A 24,536-nucleotide genomic window follows, 5' to 3' on the forward strand; every position below is an offset into this window, starting at 1 on the left:
TGAGTCGTGTGTAAACCGTTTTTCATTCATAAACAGGGGGTATGGCGGGTGCATAGAATCACTTTTGGGTCTTTGTTTGGAGGACGGGCTGCTAGACGCAGGCTTGCCATGGCATATCACAGCCCGTCCTTCAACCAGTCCTTGCATTCAAAGATCCAAGCTCGTTATTCCAGCCGCCAACCCCCCCTGATTATGAATGAAAAGCGGTTTACACACGACTCACAACTGCACCGCTCCTGTGCCAGGTAAGTCCACTACGGGCTCACCATAGCCCGTGCTACTTGGAACTTGTTCCGAGTAGCTGAATCTATAACAACAACAACAACTCACAACTGATGACGTCCGAACACTTCCGGAACAAGTGCTTCTCTCGCGTCCTCTGTTCGAACCACAGTTCTATAAATGCTTCACCCACGTACTTCAAATACAAATAATCGCTAACAGAACCTGAACACCTACCCTGCGACCTTGAGGTTATCTTGCGATGATTTCGGGGCTTAGCGTCCCCGTGGCCCGGTCGTCGACCAGACCTCCTGGTTGCTGGACTGGTCAACCAGTCTGTTGGACACGGCTGCTCGCAGCCTGACGTATGAATCACAGCCTGGTTGAGGTGTTTATCAAGTTCTCTATTAAGCACGGTGAGGGGTCCTAACATAACCTAACCTACACCTAACTATACATAGAATTTATGTATATTAATATTAATTTATATATTAGAACAAACCAATTTTTAATACACAGTTTATTAAAATTGATGAATGCTTCTGGGGAGGACGGCCGATGCTTTAACCAGCCTAGTGTGGGGACAGGTTGTGTGGTCCAATGGTGAGGCGCGCGTATAGGGTCTCTCAGGCCGCAGGTTCGATCCCAGCACCCTGCGCAAGAGATTTTCTCAGATATCATGACAATGAGATGTGATTGTGCATTAATAATAAACATTATTTTATTAAAATTATTAAAATTAAAATTATTTTACATAGTAACACGTTACAGTGTATAATTAGCGGGTACAGAAGTTGTATTTTTACATAAATACACAGTTTCGGGTATACTTTTAACATATTAATCAATAAGTCTACAGACTGTATTTTACTAGTACATATACTAGTACATATGGGAGTCGGTCGGCCGAGCGGACAGCACGCGGGACTTGTGATCCTGTGGTCCTGGGTTCGATCCCAGGCGCCGGCGAGAAACAATGGGCAGTTTCTTTCACCCTATGCCCCTGTTACCTAGCAGTAAATTAGGTACCTGGGTGTTGGTCAGCTGTCACGGGCTGCTTCCTGGGGGTGGAGGCCTGGTCGAAGACCGGGCCGCGGGGACACTAAAGCCCCGAAATCATCTCAAGATAACCTCAAGATATAGTTTTAGTACTAGTAATTTTTTTGCTATAATGTACCTATTATTAATTCTGTTTAAGACGTGCCCGAAACGCTATGCGTGTTATGTTCTGTCTACAAATTCTATACTTTATATAAACTCTTATACACACTATACCGTTTGTATGCACACTATACTGTTTGTATTTAGATCGTCTGAATCTAAATAGATTTAGGAAAGACCTGGATAAGTACAGGTTCAGTACCAGGGGTTGTTGATTTGTGTGACCAATTACTGCGTAACATAATAGAAGTAGGATCCCTTGATTGTTTCAAGCGTAGGTTAGACATGTATAGGAATGGGTTTGAGTGGATATAAATAGGAGCTGCCTCCTGTGGGCCAATAGGCCTTCTGCAGTTACCTTCATTCTTATGTTCTTATAGCGTTATCTTGAGGTTATCTTGAGATGATTTCGGGGTTTTTTAGTGTCCCCGCGGCCCCGTCCTCGACTAGGCCTCCACCCCCAGGAAGCAGCCCGTGACAGCTGACTAACTCCCAGGTACCTATTTTACTGCTAGGTAACAGGGGCATAGGGTGATAGAAACTCTGCCCATTGTTTCTCGCCGGCGCCAGGGATCGAACCCGGGACTATAGCGTATGTGAGACTATAACATACTAATGTTATGTGCTCTCACAGGCTGAATGTACCTTATTGTATATATAAATAAAGTATATTAAATAGACGTTTTGATTAATCTTCCTGTTAGTTCAGGAGATGAATGTACCCACGGCCTTGTCTCTGTGATACTTTTAGTTATACTTTAAGATAGGACAGTAGTCTACATTCTCAACTCGCAACTAAGGATCCAAGATTCGACAGAGACGGTTGAGTACGGTTTTATCTCACCAGAGGACTCTTTTTTTTTTTTTAGCCAGTGACTAAAATAGGTACACGGGGGATAGGGAACTGTTGTGGGGTTGCATCCTGGGGAGGGTCATCAGTAGGGAAGCTCCATCGACCTATGGAGCTTCGCCTTCACAGGCGTGGAGTCTACGGTTCGAGTCTCCTAGAGCCCAGGTGAAGGTAACCTGGATAGGCATAAATCGACCTGTCCTCGACTACGGGAAGAATTACGGGCTCACCATAGCCCGTGCTACATGGACACTTCGTCCTGAGTAGCTATTTTTTTTTTTTTTTTTTTTTTTTTTTTTGAGATATATACAAGAGTTGTTACATTCTTGTACAGCCACTAGTACGCGTAGCGTTTCGGGCAAGTCCTTAATCCTATGGTCCCTGGAATACGATCCCCTGCCGCGAAGAATCGTTTTTTCATCTAAGTACACATTTTACTGTTGCGTTAAACAGAGGCTACAGTTAAGGAATTGCGCCCAGTAAATCCTCCCCGGCCAGGATACGAACCCATGAAACTACGGGAAACTCGTAGTACCGTTGACTTCGTTCTCGGCTCATAATCGGGGATCCCGGAATCGATTCCCGGGTGGGACGGAAATGGTTATGGACACTTTACCTTTCACCTAATGCCTCTGTTCACCTAGGAGTAAATAGGTACCTGGGAGTTAAGCACCTGTATATTGGGGGGTGGCTTGCCAGTACACCTTCAGAACGCAAGTGAAACAATGTTAATTTTAGCATTTTAATGGAAATTTCCTTTGCCTTATCTTACTAAAAATGTTAATTAAGGAATCATACTCAAGGTTGCCCGTTAGCTGTACGCGATTTGGGGGATTTGTAAGAAATTGTTTTAATATAAATCCCATTGCCGGGACAGGAAGCCTGTGTGTGTATATATAAATTTGAGCTTGTTTCGAGGTCCTTCAAGGTCGAACTACTTACTCATTTCTCCAGCATGCAACCGTTGCCTGACTCCCTGGGTTCCTATTTACTGTTTGGGTGAACAGAGATATCAGGTGAAATGAAACGTTCCCAACTATTTCTATCCTCCCCGGAAGTCGAACCCGGGATCTCTGACTGTGAGTCGAGAACGAAGGCAATTGTACCTGGAGATCCTATAATAATGATTGACCTTGATCAAGCCAGCTATAGTGGGTCTCTGATTGTAAGCTGTAGGGGTGGGTAGCTGTGATAGAGATCCTAACGAACTCTATTGAATAGATACCGTACTCGATTGAAGAGATACCGAACTATCAAATAGATACCGAACTCTATTGAATAGATACCGAACTCTATTGAATAGATACCGAACTCTATTGAATAGATACCGAACTCTATTGAATAGATACCGAACTCCATTAAACATGCACTATAACTGCATGATTTGAGTACAGCAATAAAAAAAATGCCTTCTGTAGGGTTCTTGGAAAGTTATAATAGTGATATTAATATTTTATTGAGAAAATGTACAGATAAATCTGATTGTAGTAATTTCATCTGTAGTAGTTATTAATATTTTTGTTATAAAACTATTATATACTATATAATCAGGTGCAGAGTTAAGGACATGTCTTTGTTAGCATTATTATGTGCTTAAGTTAGTACATTATTGGGGTAATAGCTTATACTTAAGTTCGAACACTTGAGAAGGGTTGAGACGGATTAAAAACAAAAAACGAATGGTACCATTTTAATCGCTGATCACTCCACTTTTATCAGCCACTTAATATGCCACACACACACATACATACCTTCACAACCACGAACGCCTTACCCAAGATAATATCGTCTGGAGATAGCAAAGCCGAGTCTGTCGGCGAGACGTCGTTGCTTTACATATTTTCGGGACTTCGGGCGTGTTGCTGCGCCATTATTGAACCCGGCAGGCGGGGGGGGGGGGGGATGAAGGGGAGGGGTGGCGTACGGTAGTGTCTTGTCGGTTGCTATGGTGAAGCCTTTCACTCCGGGCTTCTTATCGTGGGACCAGAATGTGTATATAAGGAGATGGCAGCGTGATATTTAGCAAGTCTTGGAACGCCCGGTGCTGAGCACAGGTAGCTGCTGCTGCGTCAACTTCTCTAGTCTAGTCTACAGTCTTCTCCGTCACTGTTCTGCAATGAAGTAGGTGTCGGCTCAGAGTCCTAATGTCTTAAAATGCTTAATTCTAACCATTTGGTTGCTGCCATGGTTGTTAAAGATATCCTCCGAGTCATGTAATGATATTAACGCGTTACTAATATATATATTGATGGCTACTTCATTTATAATGAACTAGTATATAGTTCTAGTTCGGGCAACAATAATATAGTTGCTCGAAACGCTATGCGTACTAGTGGCTTTAGGTATTGTATGTACTAGCTCTATCTTTAAATTCCAACATTATGTTTGTAACTCATCTTCAATGTATGTACTTTACCTGAATACAAAATCTAAATCTAATAATGTAATATTACTCAATGGTTTTGTGTAAGAACTTCATTAATTTTTTTTTAATTTTGTTAATTTATTTCGTACTCTATAGCCGTAATTTAGTGCGTCATTACAGACTCTATATTGAATATGTGAATATCTGACAGAGACACATAAGTCTCGGGAACTAAACTCCAAATTCATTTACCTAAGCAAGTTACAGCCTGATAAACTAGTTATATACACAGTTAATGTATATATCAATAGTCTTTTATTGCACAGTTGGTTCAAGAACTGGACCACAACACTTTCTAAAGCGAGCAATTTACATTTGTGGTTCGCCAGTTACATATTTACTGATCACACACCCACACCTACCCAGTGGGCGGCGGAGGAAAGTTTACCTGAATTTACCTTAGGGCCACTAATACTCTAGTGGCCTTGATGAGAACAGAAAGCCGGTGGTTTGTCAAAGATCCCCCCATTTGTCTTGGTAATTTTTTTGGTTAGTTTTCAAAGTGCAACAGTTTTTTGGCATTTACGCCTTCGGCGGGTAGGCTGTTCCATGGGTTTATTTATTTTTATATAACCCTATGGGTGAAAAAGCATCTCTATGTACATGCACGACCTCCAATAAGTAAACATTGAATATTTTGTTAAGATTTCTGGTAGTATCTCATTTTAATGCAATAAACATCTCCAGAATACTTGCAATAGAATTATTTCTAAATTCTAAAATTTGTTCATATTCTAAAATACATAGGGACGGACGGTAACGTGAATAGTTCTGCTGACAAAGCGTTTACATTTGGTCAGATCGACTTCAGTTTAGTTATCCCATTTTGTAAATTGCTTTAGACAATTAAGCACGTATGTAACAGTTATCCTACTGCCTATTCAAAATTGCGTTTTTTTTTAATATAATTTAATGCTATTATATACTAGAATGTGTTGAATAATCCCAACTTTAGTTAGGTTCCGTTGGCTTTTACTGTAATTTGCAGTTCGTGGATGAAGCATTTAGAGGAAGACGCGCTTTTAGATGCCGTTGAGATGCGATTCGAGCATATAATGCGAGTGAAGCATTGTTCGAGAAAAGATGAGAACACAGATATTTGTGAATCATTTTAAATTTGTTTTCTTTCATATACTGGGAAGATGACAGATGGATTAAGCAGCAAATTATTATCGTTTATGAGGATGGGCTGGGGAATAAGACTCGAGTCTTTTTTTTCACTTGGAATTGGTATTTTTCAGGCTTAAAATGGCAGTTGTGTCCCCAACGGATCAACCCAGACTGACGACCCTTTCGAGACCAGATCTCCAGAAGAAGGTAACATTTTTTTTAATAATTATTTTTATATATTTTAAATGATTTATAATTTTAAGAGAATTAACTCGAAAAAACAATATATTTACGCTTCATAACAGCGACTACGGGAAAGTGCACCAGGGCCTCGCCTTGTGGCTTTGTACTGGCGGGTTTTATTTCAGCTTTTCTGACCTTTGCGAGTTCTTTGTCACATCTGGGAGTTGGTATAGAGTGTGGTGGCGCGTCCTAGCTATTGGTAGTATTACGTTCTCTCATAATGGTTGTGTGGTAGACATGGTGGGTTGTGGTGGTAGATGGCAACTGATGCTATGAAGCTTCATGATTTTCTTATCGGAAATGAAACTTACATATTCTTCCCGGACTTAGTGCCTTCTTTTGATTATTAATTATCAGAACAACACAAAACAAGAACACACACAAAATACAAACACTTTATCAAATACGGGTTGAGATAAAAATGCAAGCTATAAAATATGCACAAGAATACATTAGATAAATTATTCTGATACACAAACAGCAACCAGCAATATCAGCACAGTTAGCTCGCAACTTTTTTTTTTCTCGCAACTGATTAAATCAGAATTCGATTTCAGGACAGGTTAAGACGTTTGTGTACATTTCCTTACACCTGATACTTCTGTCCACTTGGCAACTCACCAGGCAGTTGCCAACCTCCTGCCCAGGAGGTAGGCAACTGTTGTGGGTTGTGTATCCTTGGTAAAGTCTGGACTGAGAGGGCAGCCCGTCCTCCTATGGTTTCCCATCGCCAAGAACACAGTAATTTTAAAGTGTCTTTACCTAACCAACCTGTGGACCTAAAACATAAAACGGGACAGTACGTCTCTTGCGAGCCATTTACATTTTCAAGTAGACAATTTTTGGCCATATGTAAGCATATGACTGAAATGCGACGTTTTTCGTAAGAGGACAAGTTGGCGAATTTAATTGAATAATCAGGGGGAAAGCGCCAAGCCATTATGACTATATAGCACTTGGAAGGGATCAGGATAAGGACTCGGGATGGGACGGGGAAAAAGGAATGGTGCCCCAACCACTTGGACGGTCGGGGATTGAACGCTGACCTGCACGAAGCGAGACCGTTGCTCTACCGTCCAGCCCAAGTGGTTGGACTACAGGTTGCCGAGAGGGAGCCTAAAGACTTGTGGAGCCTATCAGGGTTACCGACCTCAATAATGGACAGCCTGTCCTCAGGAAGAAGGTACCCTGGAAGTAGTTACTTCAAAACCACTATGTAATTAGTGCTATTATCTATTCCCTATTCATGGTTAGGCTAGGTTAAGGTTAGGTTTCGTTAGGTTTGATTACGTTAATATATTTTATTATTCTCAAACATGAAATATGAAATTTGAAATCTATTTGAGTATCCCCTAGAATTTTATTTACCGAAAACTAAATTCTTCAAACCGTTTTAAAGAAAACAAGTTAGGGTTAGACTTTTTATATATTAATCATTGATTTATAATCAGCCTGTCCTCAGGGAGGAAATACACTCACAGGAATGGATTGAGAAAGACTTTATAATTAGTGCTATTATCTACTCTCTCTCTATTCATAGTCAGGTCAAGATAATGTAACATTAGATTGAGGTTTTATTAGATTAGGTTAGATTTCATTACCTTTGGTTACGTTAATAGGGTGTGTCATTGATGATAATGTGAAATATGAAAATAAAAAAAATATTTTGTGTACCCTAGAATTCTATTTACAGAAATCCAAATTCTTCAAATAACATGTTTTCAGCATGTATTTTTTTTATTTTAAACCAACAATTTGTAATACAATAAAGTTATAACTTGATAATAATCTTTATTTAGGACAAAGGTTCACTTGCAAGGTTACATGTAGACTATTACTGAGACCATAATATGCTTTCAGGGCATTACAAATATCTAGATACTGCAACTATCCAGGTGGTTTAAGGGGGGCTATGGTTTCTCATGGTAATGGATTTGGTCCAAGGACGAGCTCTTTATAATACAATAACGCTATAACTTGAGAATTTTCTCTGTTTAGGATAAAGGTTCATTTGATAGTTTAAAAATACAGTAAACTATTAGTAATTTGCTTTCAGACCATCACAAATTTCTAGGTAAATATCCAGGTATTTAACCAGGGTGGCAACTGGCCAATCATTAGAATCACTTTGTCCTGAGGATGGCCTGCAATGGGAAATGGGAAACATCACATATAACTATCAGTTGCATAAACAAACAGGATAATATCAGTGGTGTAGTCAATGATGACAAATACTGTATACGAACAGCAAATAACCTTAAATTATCTCAACATATTAAATACCAAAATCAGAGCCTGCATCATCAATACTGGTATTTATTATTATTATCGAGAAAATCCACTAGGACTATAGGTGGGTGCAAACCTATGACCCCAACATTGCCAGTTGCATACTCTACCACTAAACCACCGCTGACTTACAGTCCTAGTGCATTTTCTCATTGATGTATATCATGTTAAAAAATGGGATTTCTATGCAGTTTGGACAAAGGAATATACTGTATATGGAATCTGAACATTGAGTGATCCAAAACAATACAAGTTGAATTTGTTTCAAAGTAAGGGGAGCAAACTTGAGGATGAAGTAGTGAAGATAAACTCCAGAGACAAACTTTAATGTAAATGTAGAGGTGTCACAGACATTGGTAAATATGGTACATAATAATATGTGGGACCCATGAACACATACAGACATGTAGCCTGCAAGATTCAGAGGCAAGATTTCTGCCTCTTTATGACAGTGCAGTGGCTATCTTATTTATTTATTTATGCATATACAAGAATGTACATAAGGAATGTGAGGATACAAATATGGTAATTACAGTCTTGTAAAGCCACTAGCACGCGCAGCGTTTCGGGCAGGTCCTTAATCTAAGAAAATTTTAAGGAGGTAAATACTTGCAAAATTTATAGACAAAAAAATGATAACAGATTACATGAAATGAAAAAAAAAGATGAGAGAAAATTGTAGGTACAGTATATTAAAGCACATAGGTAGCTAAGATTGATTGCAATGACAGCTTGAATGGTAGTTGACAACAAATTGGTAGGCACAATACAGCAGAAACAATATAAGATTGATTGCAATGACAGCTTGAATGGTAGTTGACAAAAATTGGTAGTCACAATATAGCATATGGCTAGCACATAAAAGAAGACAGCAATGAACACAATGATAAGGTTGTTTGATATTACATAAAAATTAGGAGATTGGGTAACACTAGGTACAGAGCAAATTTAAAGCTCAGTGTAGGAAACTAAGAAGATGAAGTTAGGTACTTTTTGGTTTTGCTTTTAAATGAGGCAAAAGTTTTACAGTTTTTCAATTCACTAGGGAGTGAGTTCCATAGACTAGGCCCCTTAATTTGCATAGAGTGTTTACACAGATTAAGTTTGACCCTGGGGATATCAAAGAGATATTTATTTCTGGTGTGGTGATAATGGGTCCTATTACATCTGTCCAGGGAGAGTTTCAGAGCATGGTTTGCATTTAAGAACAGGGTTTTGTAAATGTAGTTGACACAAGAGAATGTGTGGAGGGAGTTAATATTTAGCAAGTTTAGGGATTTAAACAAGGGAGCTGAGTGTTGTCTGAAAGCAGAGTTAGTTATTATTCTGATAGCAGATTTTTGCTGTGTGATGATGGGCTTAAGGTGGTTTGCAGTGGTAGACCCCCATGCACAGATACCATAATTAAGATAGGGGTAGATTAGTGCATAATATAGTGAGAGGAGAGCAGAGTTAGGAACATAATATCTGATTTTGGAGAGTATACCAACTGCCTTAGAGACTTTCTTAGTTATGTGTTGAATGTGGGTGCTGAAGTTGAGTCTCTTGTCTAGGAATAGGCCAAGAAACTTGCCATCATTTTTATTACTGATGTTAATGTTGTCTATCTGTAGCTGAATTGCATTTGATGATTTGCTTCCAAATAAGATGTAGTAAGTCTTTTCGATGTTTAATGTTAGTTTGTTCGTTGACATCCATAAGTGGACTTTTTTTAATTCATTATTCACAACATTATTTAGTGTATGTGGGTTGAGGTTTGAATAGATAAGGGTAGTATCGTCAGCAAACAATATAGGTTTGAGAATATTAGAGACATTGACAATATTAGAGACATCTTGTTTAGTATAATTGAATTGACCTACAAAAGCACAGGAATGTGTAGAAAGGATAATAATACTTTTTGTGAATAAATCCCAATTTAACACAATACACACAGTAGTGAGATACACTTTTACACAGAGAAGAAATACTATGAATTCATTATACTGTTCACTGAAATTTTTTAACTTGTAATACTGCAGAACACCATATGAAATGTGTCCTTATTGCTTGTTATCAATGATAAACAATATTACAGGTGCTGGGATGTTGATTTTAGTATTTCCTCAGGTCCTGGAGCTTTTATCTCCATTGATACTGACTGAAAACCAGCAGCAGAGGATTCGGGATGTTTTCTTGGACGAGATGCGTCTTGGTCTCGCTGCCAATCCAGAGAAGAAATCCTCGCTACTGATGGAGAACACTTTTATTCCTGAATTACCAGATGGTACAGGTAAGCAATTGTTATACAAGATGTCCAAGAAATGATTGGCTTACTTTACCTGAATTTATCTGACTACCACCCTTTATCTAATGGCTTTGATGGGGTCAGGAAGCCAGATATTTGTCAGAGCACCATCCGTCATTTTTCCCAAGATAAAGATTAAGCCTCCCAATAGGTGGCACGGGCATGAAACTTTCCCGAGGATTTTTCCTACTAAATTTTTATCTACATTAAATTGTCTTGACATTTATGGCTTTGGCAGGAATGTGGTCCCATGGGTTTGTATCCCCTATGGGTGAAAAAGCATCTCCTGATGTTCGTCTTACATAGTGGCTTCTTGAGCTTGAAGCTGTTACCCCTTGTTTTATTACATTTGACCTCTTAAAGAAGTGGTCTGGATTAATATAATCCTCTAACTCGGTAAAAAATCTGTGTCTTGAAGAGTATCTAACCTATTTGGAACTCTATAAATATTTGGTGTTTGGCAAGAAATTCGAAGTGAATGCATGAATATATGAGTAACTATCCATTCACTTTATCATATTATGCAATTTATGTATATTTTGTTTGATAAACTGTTTTAAATTCATTTTATATTTCACCATATTTTCTTTAATTGTTGTGATTCAAATTTATCAACTATGCATTGCATAATTACTGAAACTACATAAGTTGACCTGGAAAATCTTTCCAGGAAAAGATGGCATAATAGCCTTATTGCACATTTTTCAACATTTCTCATACTTTAGTTTGAGTTAAATAGTAAGCAACCAAATTATTTTAGTTGCTCTAATAAGACCAGGGAGATGAATACATTGAATATGTCAAATAACTAGGTAATTTTAAGACATAACTTTAAGACTGATTTTATTTTTAAGACAAATCACTTGCTAAATCATTTATAAACATGTTAAAAGTGTAATTCAACTTGCAGAGGATGGAGAGTACCTGGCTCTTGATCTTGGTGGTACCAATTTCCGGGTAATATATGTTCGCATGAGAAATGGAAAGTTTGCAGAGGAGGTTAGTTAATTATTTATGCAGTATATAAACAACAATATGTTATGCAATATCATATCCAATTTTCAAAATACTAGTAATATTTTTTTTTTTTTTTTAGATTTACATTTAAATCTCATCTCATGTTCTATATGTTAAATAAAATAAAATTTTCCTTCTAGGTCGTAGACTACTTCCATGTTCCTACAGAAAAGCGCCTTGGGCATGGTGAAGAATTGTTTGACTTCCTCGCTGAGTGTATTTCTGAATTCATTCACAAGAGGGAACTTGGAGGTCGAAATTTTCAATTAGGTATGGCCGGTTTTTACTAAGTCATTTCTGCCTCATACAGTATCCTTATCTTTATTTAAGATTTCAGGCCATGCAATTACCTATCCATCACTGGCCTTAACCTGATTAACTAAGTGACATATACACATCCTCCATGACACCGAACCATTGATTTGAGATTTGGCTTTCTTTTTACAGGATTTACCTTTTCCTTTCCAATGACGCAGAAAAGTCTTGATGTGGGCATCCTAGTATCATGGACCAAATCCTTCAACTGCCCAGGGGTTGTTGGCGAAGATGCCGTCAGGATGCTCAACGATGCCATCAGGAGAAGAAAAGATTTGGGTATCACAGTTACAGCTGTCCTCAATGATACTACAGGTGAGTGAATGTACTACTGAACTTTGTCATTTAAAACATTGTGTTTATATTTATTTTCTGCCTTTGGACCTGTCCTTTATTTAATACTAGTGTTTATTGAGCTTTCAGTATGTATGCCTCATACAATTGGCTTATTTAGGATAAAGGCTTTATAGTATGGGTGGGACCTTTGACAAGCCACCAGCTTCCTGTCTCTCTAAAGGCCACTGAAGATTATTATCCCTTTGGGGAAGTTCATGTAAAGTATGAGAGGTGTTTTATACAAATTTCTTTAGTTGTAAATTAATTTAAAACAGCATTTAGTTTTCATATGCTATACTAATATATAATCACCAAGTTAAGAGTAGAATTGACTGAATATATTTTATCATTTATTGCATTTATCAATGGTAATTAATTTGAAGTACTGTACTGTATAATGCTTATCTAGTAGACATGAGGGCATATACTGTATAGTGAATTGAACGTTAAGAGGGTTATATTTAGATAGCACTTTTTGAAACTATGTGGACCATTGGACATATAAATGGCATAATGGACAATTAGATAGGATTTGATACTACAGTATTCACTTTATACACCTCAAAAAAATAAAGCTAAAAACCAAAATTAAAATGTTCTTAGGCCTAGTATATATATACACACATATGTACATATATGTACACATATATGTACAGTACTATATTAGGCCTCGGCATGTATTAGGCCTAAGAAGGTTAGGTTAGGTTAAGTTTTCTTTGCAACATCAGAACAAAAACTTCTTCAGTGTATCCAAATTCAACAGTACCGATTTCTACTTTCTAATTGCCTTTTACATCAATGTAAGTACAATGGTCCTCAGCGTTACTATAAGTACTACCTAAACAGGAGGATGGGCTGTTAGATAAGGCTGCCAAGATGTATTTTTGTTTTAACTATACCCTCATAGGCAAGCTCTGATTTCTTGAGAATATTGAGGTGCCATTGTATATGTATTGATTGATGATATTTGTAGTAGATAAAGGATTTGACTTTTATTTAACAGGAACTTTGGTCATGGGTGCATACATGAACAAATCTTGTGCTCTGGGTATGATCCTGGGCACAGGATGCAACGGCTGCTACATAGAGAAGGTGGAAAGAATTGAAAAATGGCTTGGAAGACACAGTGAAGCAGAGGTCAGTGGCTAATATTTATTTCTAAATGTCTTTATTCTTGTGCATTCATTTTTTAAGTTAAGAAAAACACTTAATTTCTCTCCAGGATACTCATTACTAAAAAACTAAATTTTTTTTTAGTGTAATACAAAAGTCAAGTAAACAGTTAGGGTTACAGTATCATGTGATTGAAAACTAGCACCTAAACGAGCATGCAACAGGCCAGTGACTAATTACTTTAGTACTATAAAATAAGACTACTCAATAGAGCTCAGCCTCACACACCTGGGGGTCCACGGCTCGAGTCTCCTAGAGCCCAGGTGAAGGGAATACTTTTGTACTATTTACTGCAACAGCCCCCCCCCCCCCCCCCAAAAAAAAACTAATAACTTTATGAAGCATTATAAATAGCTACTGAAAACATATTTTAGAACTCTAAATTGTCTTGCCTCCATGAGCACTGTGCGCCTAGTCCCTACTTGTTTTGTTGAATGAAGTAGTGGTGTTGGGTTTAAGGCCTGTCAACCTTTGGAGGGTTATTAAGGCAACACAAATGCTTCCTGACCAACAAGCACAAATGCTTCAGTCCTGAACTATGTCCAGAACTAAAGTAAAACTCTTAGTGTATATACACTAAGAATTGAGGTGTATCTCTGTATATATATATCACTGTTAAGTTAAGCCTTGGTATGGCATTATATAATGGCTGCTGCCATGGAAAACCTGTGTTGTCACTTACACGGGTTCCTCGGAATGTTCTCGATTGTAATGATGTAGAAAAGTCCGCTCGTGTGTACACGGGAAGGCAGGGAGGAACTATCATAACATAACCAACATAACCATAGCATGCTTCCCAACAACAACAACAAAATCATAACTTGTAGCAGAGTTAAGATATTTCGTACATACTACTTTGTGTCTTGTCACCAAACACTCGCACCAAAGCATCTGTAATATCATTATCGCCTACTTGAAAATGTTTGATGGTGGATGCATATTCCTGGAGGAACAGTGACCTCTAATGGTTTTTAACATTTCAACATTTTGTGTGGTTGATGAAGATCAGAAGGTTGTGACCACCATAGATGGTGAAAAAGAGAGTCCTTGAAGATATCCACCAAATTTTGTAACTGCCAATATGGATGCTAGTGCCCCCACCTCCACCACCATCACCAATGCAAAGTAGGAGCATTGCTGAGGAGTAAATTATTTAGTGAAGAAGTACAGATTGATTGAGTGATACCCTCATTCTCATCTTACAACAGTACAGCTCCTGCACCACCTTTCAGAACGTCAACTTCTACCTGGAAGGGTTGGTTGTATTACAGGCTGGCCAACACAGGAGATGAGGAAAGCAGCTCCTTCATGTCTCTATTTTTCATAATCACTTAGTAAATAAATGACAGTACAGTATTGAGAATGACAAACATACATGTCAAGGCAACAGCTGGAATAATTATATTTTCCTTCCCCTGTTGCATAACAGCTCACTAGCCGGTATGTGTTTACTTTGTGGCTTACAGTTAAGACTGCTGCTTTGAAACAAAACGTTTAAGTTTCCACTTTATGTCAGAGTGCAGAGTGAAGGACGTTGTTATAATATTAGAAGTAACTGAACTTCTTTATGTGGGTGACAGGAATAGTGTTTTTTTTTATGATCAGCTTCCCTGTTCTTCCTGTTGAGTTTTGACAAGTGTATTTTGAACACTTTGAGAGGGTCCCAGTAGTACAGTCGGGTTCGTTTTTGATGCACAATCGAGAATTCCGGGTTTAAATCCCAGGCAGGACAGAAATGGTTGTTCACATTTCCTTTCACCTAATACCTCTGTTCACCTAGCAGTGAGTAGGTACTCAGGAGTTAGTCAGCATGTTATGGGGTTGCATCCTGGGCGAGGTACCTCAATAAAAGCCAAACTTGTTTGAATACAATGTGGGTTCTTGTCTCCCATCACAATGAATTATATAAATAATTTTTAAATAGTCAACATTTTTTGGCATTGATGGTTTTCTTTAGGTCTATTGCTCTTTTTATTTCTATAGGTTTGAAATAAACACTTTGAATTTTCTTATAATTATTGCTCTTTCCATTTATGTATGTGTATTCTGGCCAGGACTGTAAAATATGAGAATGATGAGAATGAGAACACCCCTCTGCTTTGACAAATTTATTAAAAAATGTAAAAAGGAACACGGTAAATAGACTTGAAAATAACATTAGAAGAAAATGTGTCATCATTTGTGTCCCATTAGATCATTAGATCACAAACAAAGTACGTGCCAGCATTTGAGTGTGGCAAGCCACAATCTACTGCAGCATTACATTAAGGAAATTTATTGTTTTCAAAACATATTCGGATGAACCAGCTGAATACTGATTGCATACATAAATGGTATTATATTAAAATATTTTGTTATACGACTGCTAATTGCACAGATTGTGGCAATTCTTAAAACTAACAAGCCAGCATCTTAAAATTTACATACTGTATTTAATTTATCATGTGATAGTTGATAGTCATTAATATAACATTGCTAATATGCTGGAAAGTTGTGGGAAATGTTTTCCTTTAATTATAATTCCAGTTTGCTCATAGCATAAATTAATCATGTGAGTCCTGGGATACTTACATGCATAGCTAGGGCGAGCGTTATGATATAGTGTGTACATTGTGCATGTCTTCACAGATGGTTGTGGATATTGAGTGGGGTGCGTTTGGAGATAATGGTGTTCTCGACTTCATCAAAACTGAGTGGGACAGAGCTGTTGATGAACAGTCACTTCTTGTTCACTCGTACACGTAAGAGCAATACAGTATTTTATTACAAATTGCCATTTAAATCAAAATGAATAAAATTTAAAATATACTAGAAATAAGGTAAATACTGCTGTATTATGAATTTTGTAAGATTTAATTTACATGTTGTTTGGTCATAGACATTTTAACTTTAATAAGAAAAAGATTGAAAAATTTGTTACAATACAAAAAAAACTATGTCCCTACTATATAAGGTTTAGAAGGAACTCAAGATTTCCAATCATTATATTGTTTTATTTATACATTTTGTTGGTTTCCTTGCCTGCCTCCACTTGACACAAAGCAGGCTGTCACTTAGAAATTTCTTGATCTGATCTTGGGTTATTATACAATTAAGAATATTAATTATTTCTTGTTTTCCTATGTACTGTACTTTGCTATATAGTATATATATATTAGTGGTATTTTCACAAAAAAATTGCAATAAGAAGTTTTGTTAGTATCTCGGTAGGAAAGTATTATACAGTAGTTATCATCACTGGGCCTACTGTGCAGTACGGAAATTCCATGATAGTAAATATTCATATCTTTGTTTGCTTAAGGTTAGATGGTTTATGCGGATGATGGTAACCTTTCCACCGACACACACAAAATAGGGGGTGGGGTGGGGATGCATGATAATCAAATAAAATTATGAAACTATCTCGGCATAAATGTAATTTACTGAGCTTAGAAACTCTACTTGTGGTAGAGTTGATGAACAAATGAACTGACCTCAAACTTAAGATTAATGACTTTTCTACAACAGGTTTGAAAAATACTTTGCTGGGAAGTATTTAGGAGACCTGTATCGGGAGGTTCTCTTGACACTGGCTAAGAAGGGGCTCATATGTGGTGGAAAAACTGGAAAGCTCAACATCCATGGGGCCATTACCACGACAAATGTTTCACGCATTGAGAGGTAAGTTCTTGGGAATAATTGCCGAGGGAATAATGAGCTTCTTGCTTTGAGGATTTAAAATAATATTGTTTTGTTGATTTTTTTAACTGATGCCTCTGTTCACTTAGCAGTAAATAGGTATAGCGTTTGGAAGTTCTGGGAAATTGTTGTGGGTTGCGTCCTGGAAAAGGGCAATTGTTGGCTTAGGGGGACCTTGATAAGGCTAACAAACTACTTCCCAATAATGGCAAATAATAAATTTTATACATACAGTAGTACTGTATAATGTTTGGAAGCAAAATTTGAATAAAACAGATACATGTATAAATAAAAGAGGAGTGATAGGTTGTTATAAAATTTATTCTTGAATAGAGTTCTTACATTCTTGTAAAGCCACTACTACAAAGTTACAGGAGGCCTGGTTGAGGACTGGGGTGCAGGGACACTAAGCCCTGAAACCATCTCGAGGTAACCACGTATAGTGTTTTGGGCAGGTCCTTAATTCTAATTTTTCCCCTGCAATATGACCCACCAAATCGTTTAATAACCAGGTACCCATTCACTGCTGGGTGAACCGAAGTTAAGAATGGGTGCCTAATCAATCCTCCCCAGGCCAAATCGCTCGCGAAGCATGAGGCGAGTGTTACCACTGTGCCACAGGAACTGCAATAAATATATAATGTACTTGAATTTTTTTTAAGCAGTCAGTTACTGTAGATCAATTCATGAATGAAGTTTCTAAATTTTAATTGAACATTTAAGAGCTGTAGAATAACATTTATTTTCATTTCAGTTGCAAATATATTTATTGCCTCTTGAATAGGCAGATAAATATGGTCTACATTATAATTTAGCATTATACACTATATAATTCACCATTGCTCACAGAAAATCTTTATAATTTTGAAACTAATTTATTTTTAAAGTTTTAGGCTTTAAGTGTAAAGGTCTTTGTTTTGAAAGAAACAGTATATTCACATTAGCTAAGATTTTGATTTTAAAACAAAACACGATAGCATGCTATTCCTATACATTATACAGTACTTTATTCATAACAATATTGAAGGCATAAACCAATAGTTGCTAAAGCAATCGTTTAATGCTCCACTTATTTTTCTCTTTTAGATTAAAGTTATTAATACTAGGTAAACAGAATCCAGATTTTATAGTAATAAATAAAATACTGTAATGATATATATACGGTATATAAGTACTGTACTGTATATATAAATAAAACATGTTCTTTTCTCAGTGATGCTTTCAAAGGCATCTTGGAGGAGACAAAGATGGTATTTAATGACATGAATCTGAACTATGACGATGACGACCTTCACATTGCCCAATATGTTGCTGGCATTATATCCTACAGGGGTGTCCTCCTTGTTTCCATATGTAAGTCATATTTCTTTCTGTTCTACACTGATGTTGAAAAATAATAATAATAATAATAATTAATTATTATTTTATTTATAGAACATTATGAGAATTTTATTACAATATTTACATAGTAGGAATTCGTATTTACAGTATTTACAAAGTCACTGATTATGCAGTGTAGATTTTTGCTGCTTAGTTGATACATAAAATGCCTACATAATACATATTCTTTACATCTCTCTTTTTACCTGAATATATCAGTGTGTTACCAACTCTAGTGTTCTCAACAGGAGTCGGGGAGCCAGTGGCTAGTTAAAGAAAAAATATTATTCTTGATTTTTTCTATCTGAATTTTGAACAGAAGTACTGTACAGTAATGTTTTAGCATTTATGATTTGATGGGTAGTCAATTTCATGGGTTTATTACCTTATGGATGCAAAAGCATCTCCTGTTTTCTGATCTGCATTGTGGTTCGTTGAGCTTGACACTGTTGTCCATTATATAAGTGGCCTTGGATCTTATGAAGAAGGGGTCTGGATTAATATCTTCCAAATTGTTGAGTATTTTCAGGATATTGAGATCAGCCTTTTCATGTGTGGTTTGTAGTTTTGTTATCCTGAGGCCACCAATTGTTTCTTGTTTGAGAGAGAGGACTTAATTCTGGGGTAATTTTTCTCCAAAAACTTGAAATAAGTATGGTAGCATACAGTACTAGTAGACACTGTACAACACATTTGTACTTACCAGAAACAACAACAGAGAATATGTGAGTCGAGACTTGGCATTGCGTGATTATTTACTTGAATAGTTACTTAGAGACAGAACTGTCTGTTCATCTGAGGGAGAAGGGGAATTCTCTCTGTTATATGAATGACTTTTAATAACAGTGTCTTGATAACAGTATCTTTTAATACTGTTCCCTGGGTTCCTTATAGGGATTGTTGTTAGGGGAGTTTTCTTGGCTCTCTTTTGCAATGTTTCTTCTCTTCTTATTTGAAAATATATCTGGAGACATCAGGTATATAAAATGAAGAGGACTTTGTTGATACACGTATGGGCTGACTGAGCACATGGGGCGCTTCAGTTTACCAGTGTCTCCCACCTAGTGACGACCATGCTTGATTTCGTTGTGAAGAATTTCATTGTTTTTGTGCTTTTTTGGTTTCTGAACAAGTTCTTTTTATATATCATGCTATGTGTTCCAAGAAAGTCAGTGGTAAAGTTCAACCTAGGAAAATAGTTGTGAGGATAACAATACTGTAGAGGAAGAACAAGAGATCATTCATAGTGAGACAATGTGATGTCTCACTACAGAGACATCACATTGTTAAAGTTTTAACAAGTTTTAAAACATAGGGAAAAAGAAGTGTCTATGACAGATTCTTAGTATGACAATTAAGCAGTGAGCCACAACCAGGTCCTAGTGGTATGCCTGCAAACCATGAGAGAGAGAGTACCCTAGAAATGTCATCACTGCTGTTAAAAAGAAAGAGGGGCTCCCCCTTCAAACACTAACACTTCGACCTAAGGTGCCCCATGGCAAACCATAGAGCTTTGATCTTCGGCCAAAGAGCCAAAGCTCAACCCCCGCAAGCACAACTAGGTGAGTACATCTCCTCCCCCCTTTCCTCACTGTCTTCCATACACCAAAAAGAGTTCTTAATAAAGGTAAGATATACTTGTACCTACTGTAGTACAAAATAGTAGTAGTACAGTGTATGTATAAAATGTATTTTTTCAGTTAATATTTTTGGGGATGTGGAACGGATTAATTCAATTTACATTATTTCTTATGGGAAAATTCATTTCAGTTTTCGAATTTTCGGTTTTCAAATCGTCTCTGGGAACGGATTAAATTTGAAAACGAAGGTACTGGTCGGCCAAGCAGACAGCAAGCTGGACTTGTGATCCTGTGGTCCTGGGTTTGATTCCAGGCGCCGGCGAGAAACAATGGGCAGAGTTTCTATGCCCCTGTTACCTAGCAGTAAAATATGTACTTGGGAGTTAGTCAGCTGTCACGGGCTGCTTCCTGGGGGTGGAGGCCTGGTCGAGGACCGGGCCGCGGGGACACTAAAAGCCCCAAAATCATCTCAAGATAACCAAGATACCACTGTGCTTGATTTTACTTACATATGTATTCAAGAACATACAGTATATTTGTGAACATTGTATTACAAAATAATTGCACGAACCCTATACTCGTCATGTTCTGAAAGCATGAAGAGTACAGTTGGCTTTGTTCTCAGCTTACAGTGAGGGATCCCAGGTTTCGATTCTCGAGCAGGACAGAAATGATTAGGCACATCTCCTATCACTGAATGCCTGTGTTGACTTAACAGTAAATACGTATCTGCAACTGTTGTTGGGTTGCATCTTGGGAAGGGTCAGTAGTTCGACCTTGGGGGGGAAGACCTCGATACAAACCAGAGTATTTGTATGCTGAGGCTTCTCGCTTCCCAACAAAACTAATTACAAATTGCAGCATCAGCATACGAGTGCATCAGTCAGCTGGTGGCTGCAGACAGGTGGGTAACTGTTGACAACTAAACATGCACTTCTTTACTCTTAGAATGCAAATGTGTTAAGTTTTTTCTTCAGATGTATTAAATTATTAAATAATTTTGTATTCAATTATTCAAATACATTTTTCAGAGTGATTAAAATATATCTTGCACACACAGTAATTGGTCTTCTGCTCGTGAGAATGCAGCGTGACCACAGCACCGTAGCTATTGATGGATCTCTGTTTAAACACCACCCAAGGTTCCGTCCTCTTATGGAGAAGCTTATCTCGGAGTTTGCCCCTGGCTGCTCGGTAAGTAAATTTAGATACCGTATGTAGGCCAACATAATTTTCTTCATGTATAGCATACAAATCACTAATGTGTATTACAAAGTTAGATATTTTTACTCATGTTTGGATAAAATAAATGAAAGATAATTTTATGTACAGATGCTGTTTCCATAGCTTTTATTTAATGTATTATGAGTCCTGTAGTATAGTAGTCTACATCCTTGACTCATAATCTGGGATCCTGGGTTTGTGCCCTGAGCAGAACAGAAATGCTTGGGCATGTTTCTTTTCACCTGATTCCCTATTCACTGAGCAGTAAATAGGTACCTATGAGTTGGACAACTGTTGTGGGTTGCATTCTAATTAAAGTCAATAGTTGGCCTATGGGGGGGGACCTGGATAAGCTACTGGGTACAGGGTTCCTGTCCCCCAACAATGGGAATTACAAAAAGTGTAATACTGTAACATTACTTTCCCAACAGTTTGAACTGCAGCTTGTACATGATGGGTCTGGTAAGGGGGCTGCTCTGGCCGCGTCCATCGCCGAAAGACTGCACAAGAGATCATTAACTGCACCTCGCTAGTTATGGTTTCCTAAGTATTGCTGTAATGCAGCAGTTTTGTATTTCCCCTTGGCTTTTGTATGCATATTTTTGTCATGGTTGCTATTAAGACTTCAGTACGGTGATTTAGTGTTTAGAAACTACAGTACAGGACAGATATTTTGAAGCTATATCTATTTTTCAAATAAATATTATATTACTTGTTTTGATTTTATTTGTTCTACCTTTGTGAATATTTTGATTCAAATACAGTATTTTCTTTCACTGGGAACCCAGTTTTTTTTTTTTTATATAATTCTCACTTCATTGAAATTTATATTTTTGAGCCAAGGCAACTATCAGGGAAAAATGCCAAGCCATCATGACTATATGGCACTTGGAAGGGGTCAGAATAAAGATTTGGGATGGGACAGGGGGAAAGGAATGGTGCCCAACCACTTGGACGGTCAGGGATTGAACACCGACCTGCATGAGGCTAGACCGTCACTCTACCGTCCAGCCCAAGTTGTTGGTATTTTTGAGCCAGGCACATAAAGAACATGTACATATATGGTGTATGCAGTGGTCATTACATTCGGTTCATAATTAATAGGTTTGAGATTTGATTCCAGTGGTAGGATAGGTATTTGAGCATGTTTTCCTTTAACCTGCTGCCTCTGCTCATCTAGCAGTAAATAGGTATCCAGGAGTTACTCATCTGCTATGATTATATCATTGACCTAAGAACCTTGATAAGCCTAACAAGCTTCCTGTCCCAGTCAGCAGAAAATAATTTGCCAAAATATTTTTATTCTCCATAAAAAATGTATTTACCTCAAAAAATATTGTAATTATTAATTAAGGCTGTTTAGAAATACGTGTATGTATTGCTACTCTGAGAGGCGCCTTTTGGCGACTCCTTGATGTTTTTTACACCTGAGATGGCTACGAGCTTTAAAGACAACTGTAAGGTTCATGGAATCTAGAGGAAGAAATTGTCAGGCCATATAGAATCCAGATGATTGAGATCAAAGTATTTAGTCCATGTAGCAGGACCAAACAAGATGTGGAACGTATTAGCACTGGAAGGAATCGTGCGAGTGTGTCTGTGGAGGGGAAGGGGGAATTCAGTGCCGAGCACCCCCAGTAAGAGGGGGGTAAACAGCGCAGTTGTCACAATGAGAGAAGGAGCTGCTCCAGGTGATACCTGGTTGATACCTGGTTGATGGGGTTCTGGGAGTTCTTCTACTCCCCAAGCCCGGCCCGAGGCCAGGCTTGACTTGTGAGAGTTTGGTCCACCAGGCTGTTGCTTGGAGCGGCCCGCAGGCCCACATACCCACCACAGCTCGGTTGGTCCGGCACTCCTTGGAGGAATAAATCTAGTTTCCTCTTGAAAATGTCCACGGTTGTTCCGGCAATATTTCTTATGCTTGCTGGGAGGACGTTGAACAACCACGGACCTCTGATGTTTATACAGTGTTCTCTGATTGTGGCTATGGCACCTCTGCTCTTCACTGGATCTATTTTACATTTTCTTCCATATCGTTCACTCCAGTACGTTGTTATTTTACTGTGTAGATTTGGTACTTGATGAGGTGGTCACTACTGGGGGGCTTTGGTCTCAACCATAGAAGAGGGAGGGGAGCGGAGGGGGTAGTCGGAAGGGTCAAAGGAGTATATTGGTCTGGGTCCAAAGTAGTTGGGGGCTACAGTCTGGTCATCCAACACCATCCGACTCGGGGTCTTGGTCGTCCCCCACACGAGTCAGGGAAGTTATAGGATCATTCAGCGGCATAGAAATGTGCAGGTAATAATTTAATTCACGAATAACCCCCCCATACCCACCATGGAGCCACAACTTGAGGATAGGACACCCGACAAAATGGGGCCCCCCCAGGAGTGCATCATGAGTACGCCCCGCACTCATTTGAACCGGCAGTTCGTCAAGATCGGGTTCAGCAATGAGGTCGAGGATTAACAATAAAAGCATCCCCCTTGCTCAAAACGTCGGGTACCACAGTTCTACGGGCGAGTGTGTGTGTGTCTCCCCAAACACCTGGGCGTCGAAACAGAAGATATCCGAAAGTATAATCAAGACTGGCAGAAAGTTGGCAGGAAATGACAATTAGAAAAGAGAAGAGAGGATGGGGGGGGGGGAGGAAAAAATAAACATAAGGAAGAGGAAAAGACTTCCAGCACAATTTGTGAAGATGGCAGCAGGAGCATAAGGCTTCAAAAGGACAGAAGACTGTTCCATGGAGCATCACACTCTGGCAGCCACCCACCAAGCTCCCTCACGACAACAACGGGCTGGAAAGAGGGGGAATTCAATTTGTAGTGCATTCCATTTATTCACTACTCTGACACTGACAAAATTTTTTCTAGTGACTGTGGCTCATTGGGTGCCTTTGTTTCCAATTGTTTTCCCTTGTTCATGTACCACGTATACCATAGAAAATGTCATTTGTCACTTCCCCTGAGAATTTTGTATGTGGCAATCATGACACCACCTAACTTTTCAGTCTTCCAGGGTTGTAATTGTTTGTCTTCCTTCATAACTCATTTCTCTTTGCTATGTATTAATTTAGTGGCATAGCTCAGACTTTGATCAGTTTCGTTTTGTGTTTAACACTTTCGGACTTCGGACTTTCGGACTTTTGAGATAGGACTTCATACTGGTGTAGAATATTCCAAAACTGGTCTGACATGAGTGGCCTACAGTGTACGAAGTGGTTTTTTATTCCAACCCATTCTG

General features: G+C 38.2%; 1 protein-coding gene across 4 annotated transcripts in view; it reads left to right on the top strand.

Moving 5' to 3' along the window:
* Nucleotides 1-22,003, top strand: part of LOC123769781 (hexokinase-1) — a 51,644-nt gene extending 29,641 nt beyond the window's left edge. For 3 of the 4 annotated variants that reach the window (XM_069301447.1, XM_045761033.2, XM_045761032.2), the window contains exons 2-12: nt 5,900-5,975; nt 10,410-10,572; nt 11,498-11,586; nt 11,745-11,874; nt 12,052-12,234; nt 13,259-13,392; nt 16,057-16,169; nt 16,936-17,088; nt 18,320-18,459; nt 21,127-21,260; nt 21,722-22,003. In XM_069301447.1, coding sequence (XP_069157548.1) covers nt 5,907-5,975; nt 10,410-10,572; nt 11,498-11,586; nt 11,745-11,874; nt 12,052-12,234; nt 13,259-13,392; nt 16,057-16,169; nt 16,936-17,088; nt 18,320-18,459; nt 21,127-21,260; nt 21,722-21,823 — 1,410 coding nt within the window. In that variant the 5' untranslated portion in view covers nt 5,900-5,906 and the 3' untranslated portion in view covers nt 21,824-22,003. Of the gene's footprint in view, nt 1-4,200; nt 4,355-5,899; nt 5,976-10,409; nt 10,573-11,497; nt 11,587-11,744; nt 11,875-12,051; nt 12,235-13,258; nt 13,393-16,056; nt 16,170-16,935; nt 17,089-18,319; nt 18,460-21,126; nt 21,261-21,721 lie in introns of those variants that run through there. The other variant, XM_045761031.2, reaches the window with a different exon arrangement.
* The last annotated feature ends 2,533 nt before the right edge of the window (nt 22,004-24,536 follow it).

This window comes from Procambarus clarkii, chromosome 45, assembly GCF_040958095.1.
Source record: "Procambarus clarkii isolate CNS0578487 chromosome 45, FALCON_Pclarkii_2.0, whole genome shotgun sequence".
NCBI classification, from domain to species: Eukaryota; Metazoa; Arthropoda; class Malacostraca; order Decapoda; family Cambaridae; genus Procambarus; species Procambarus clarkii.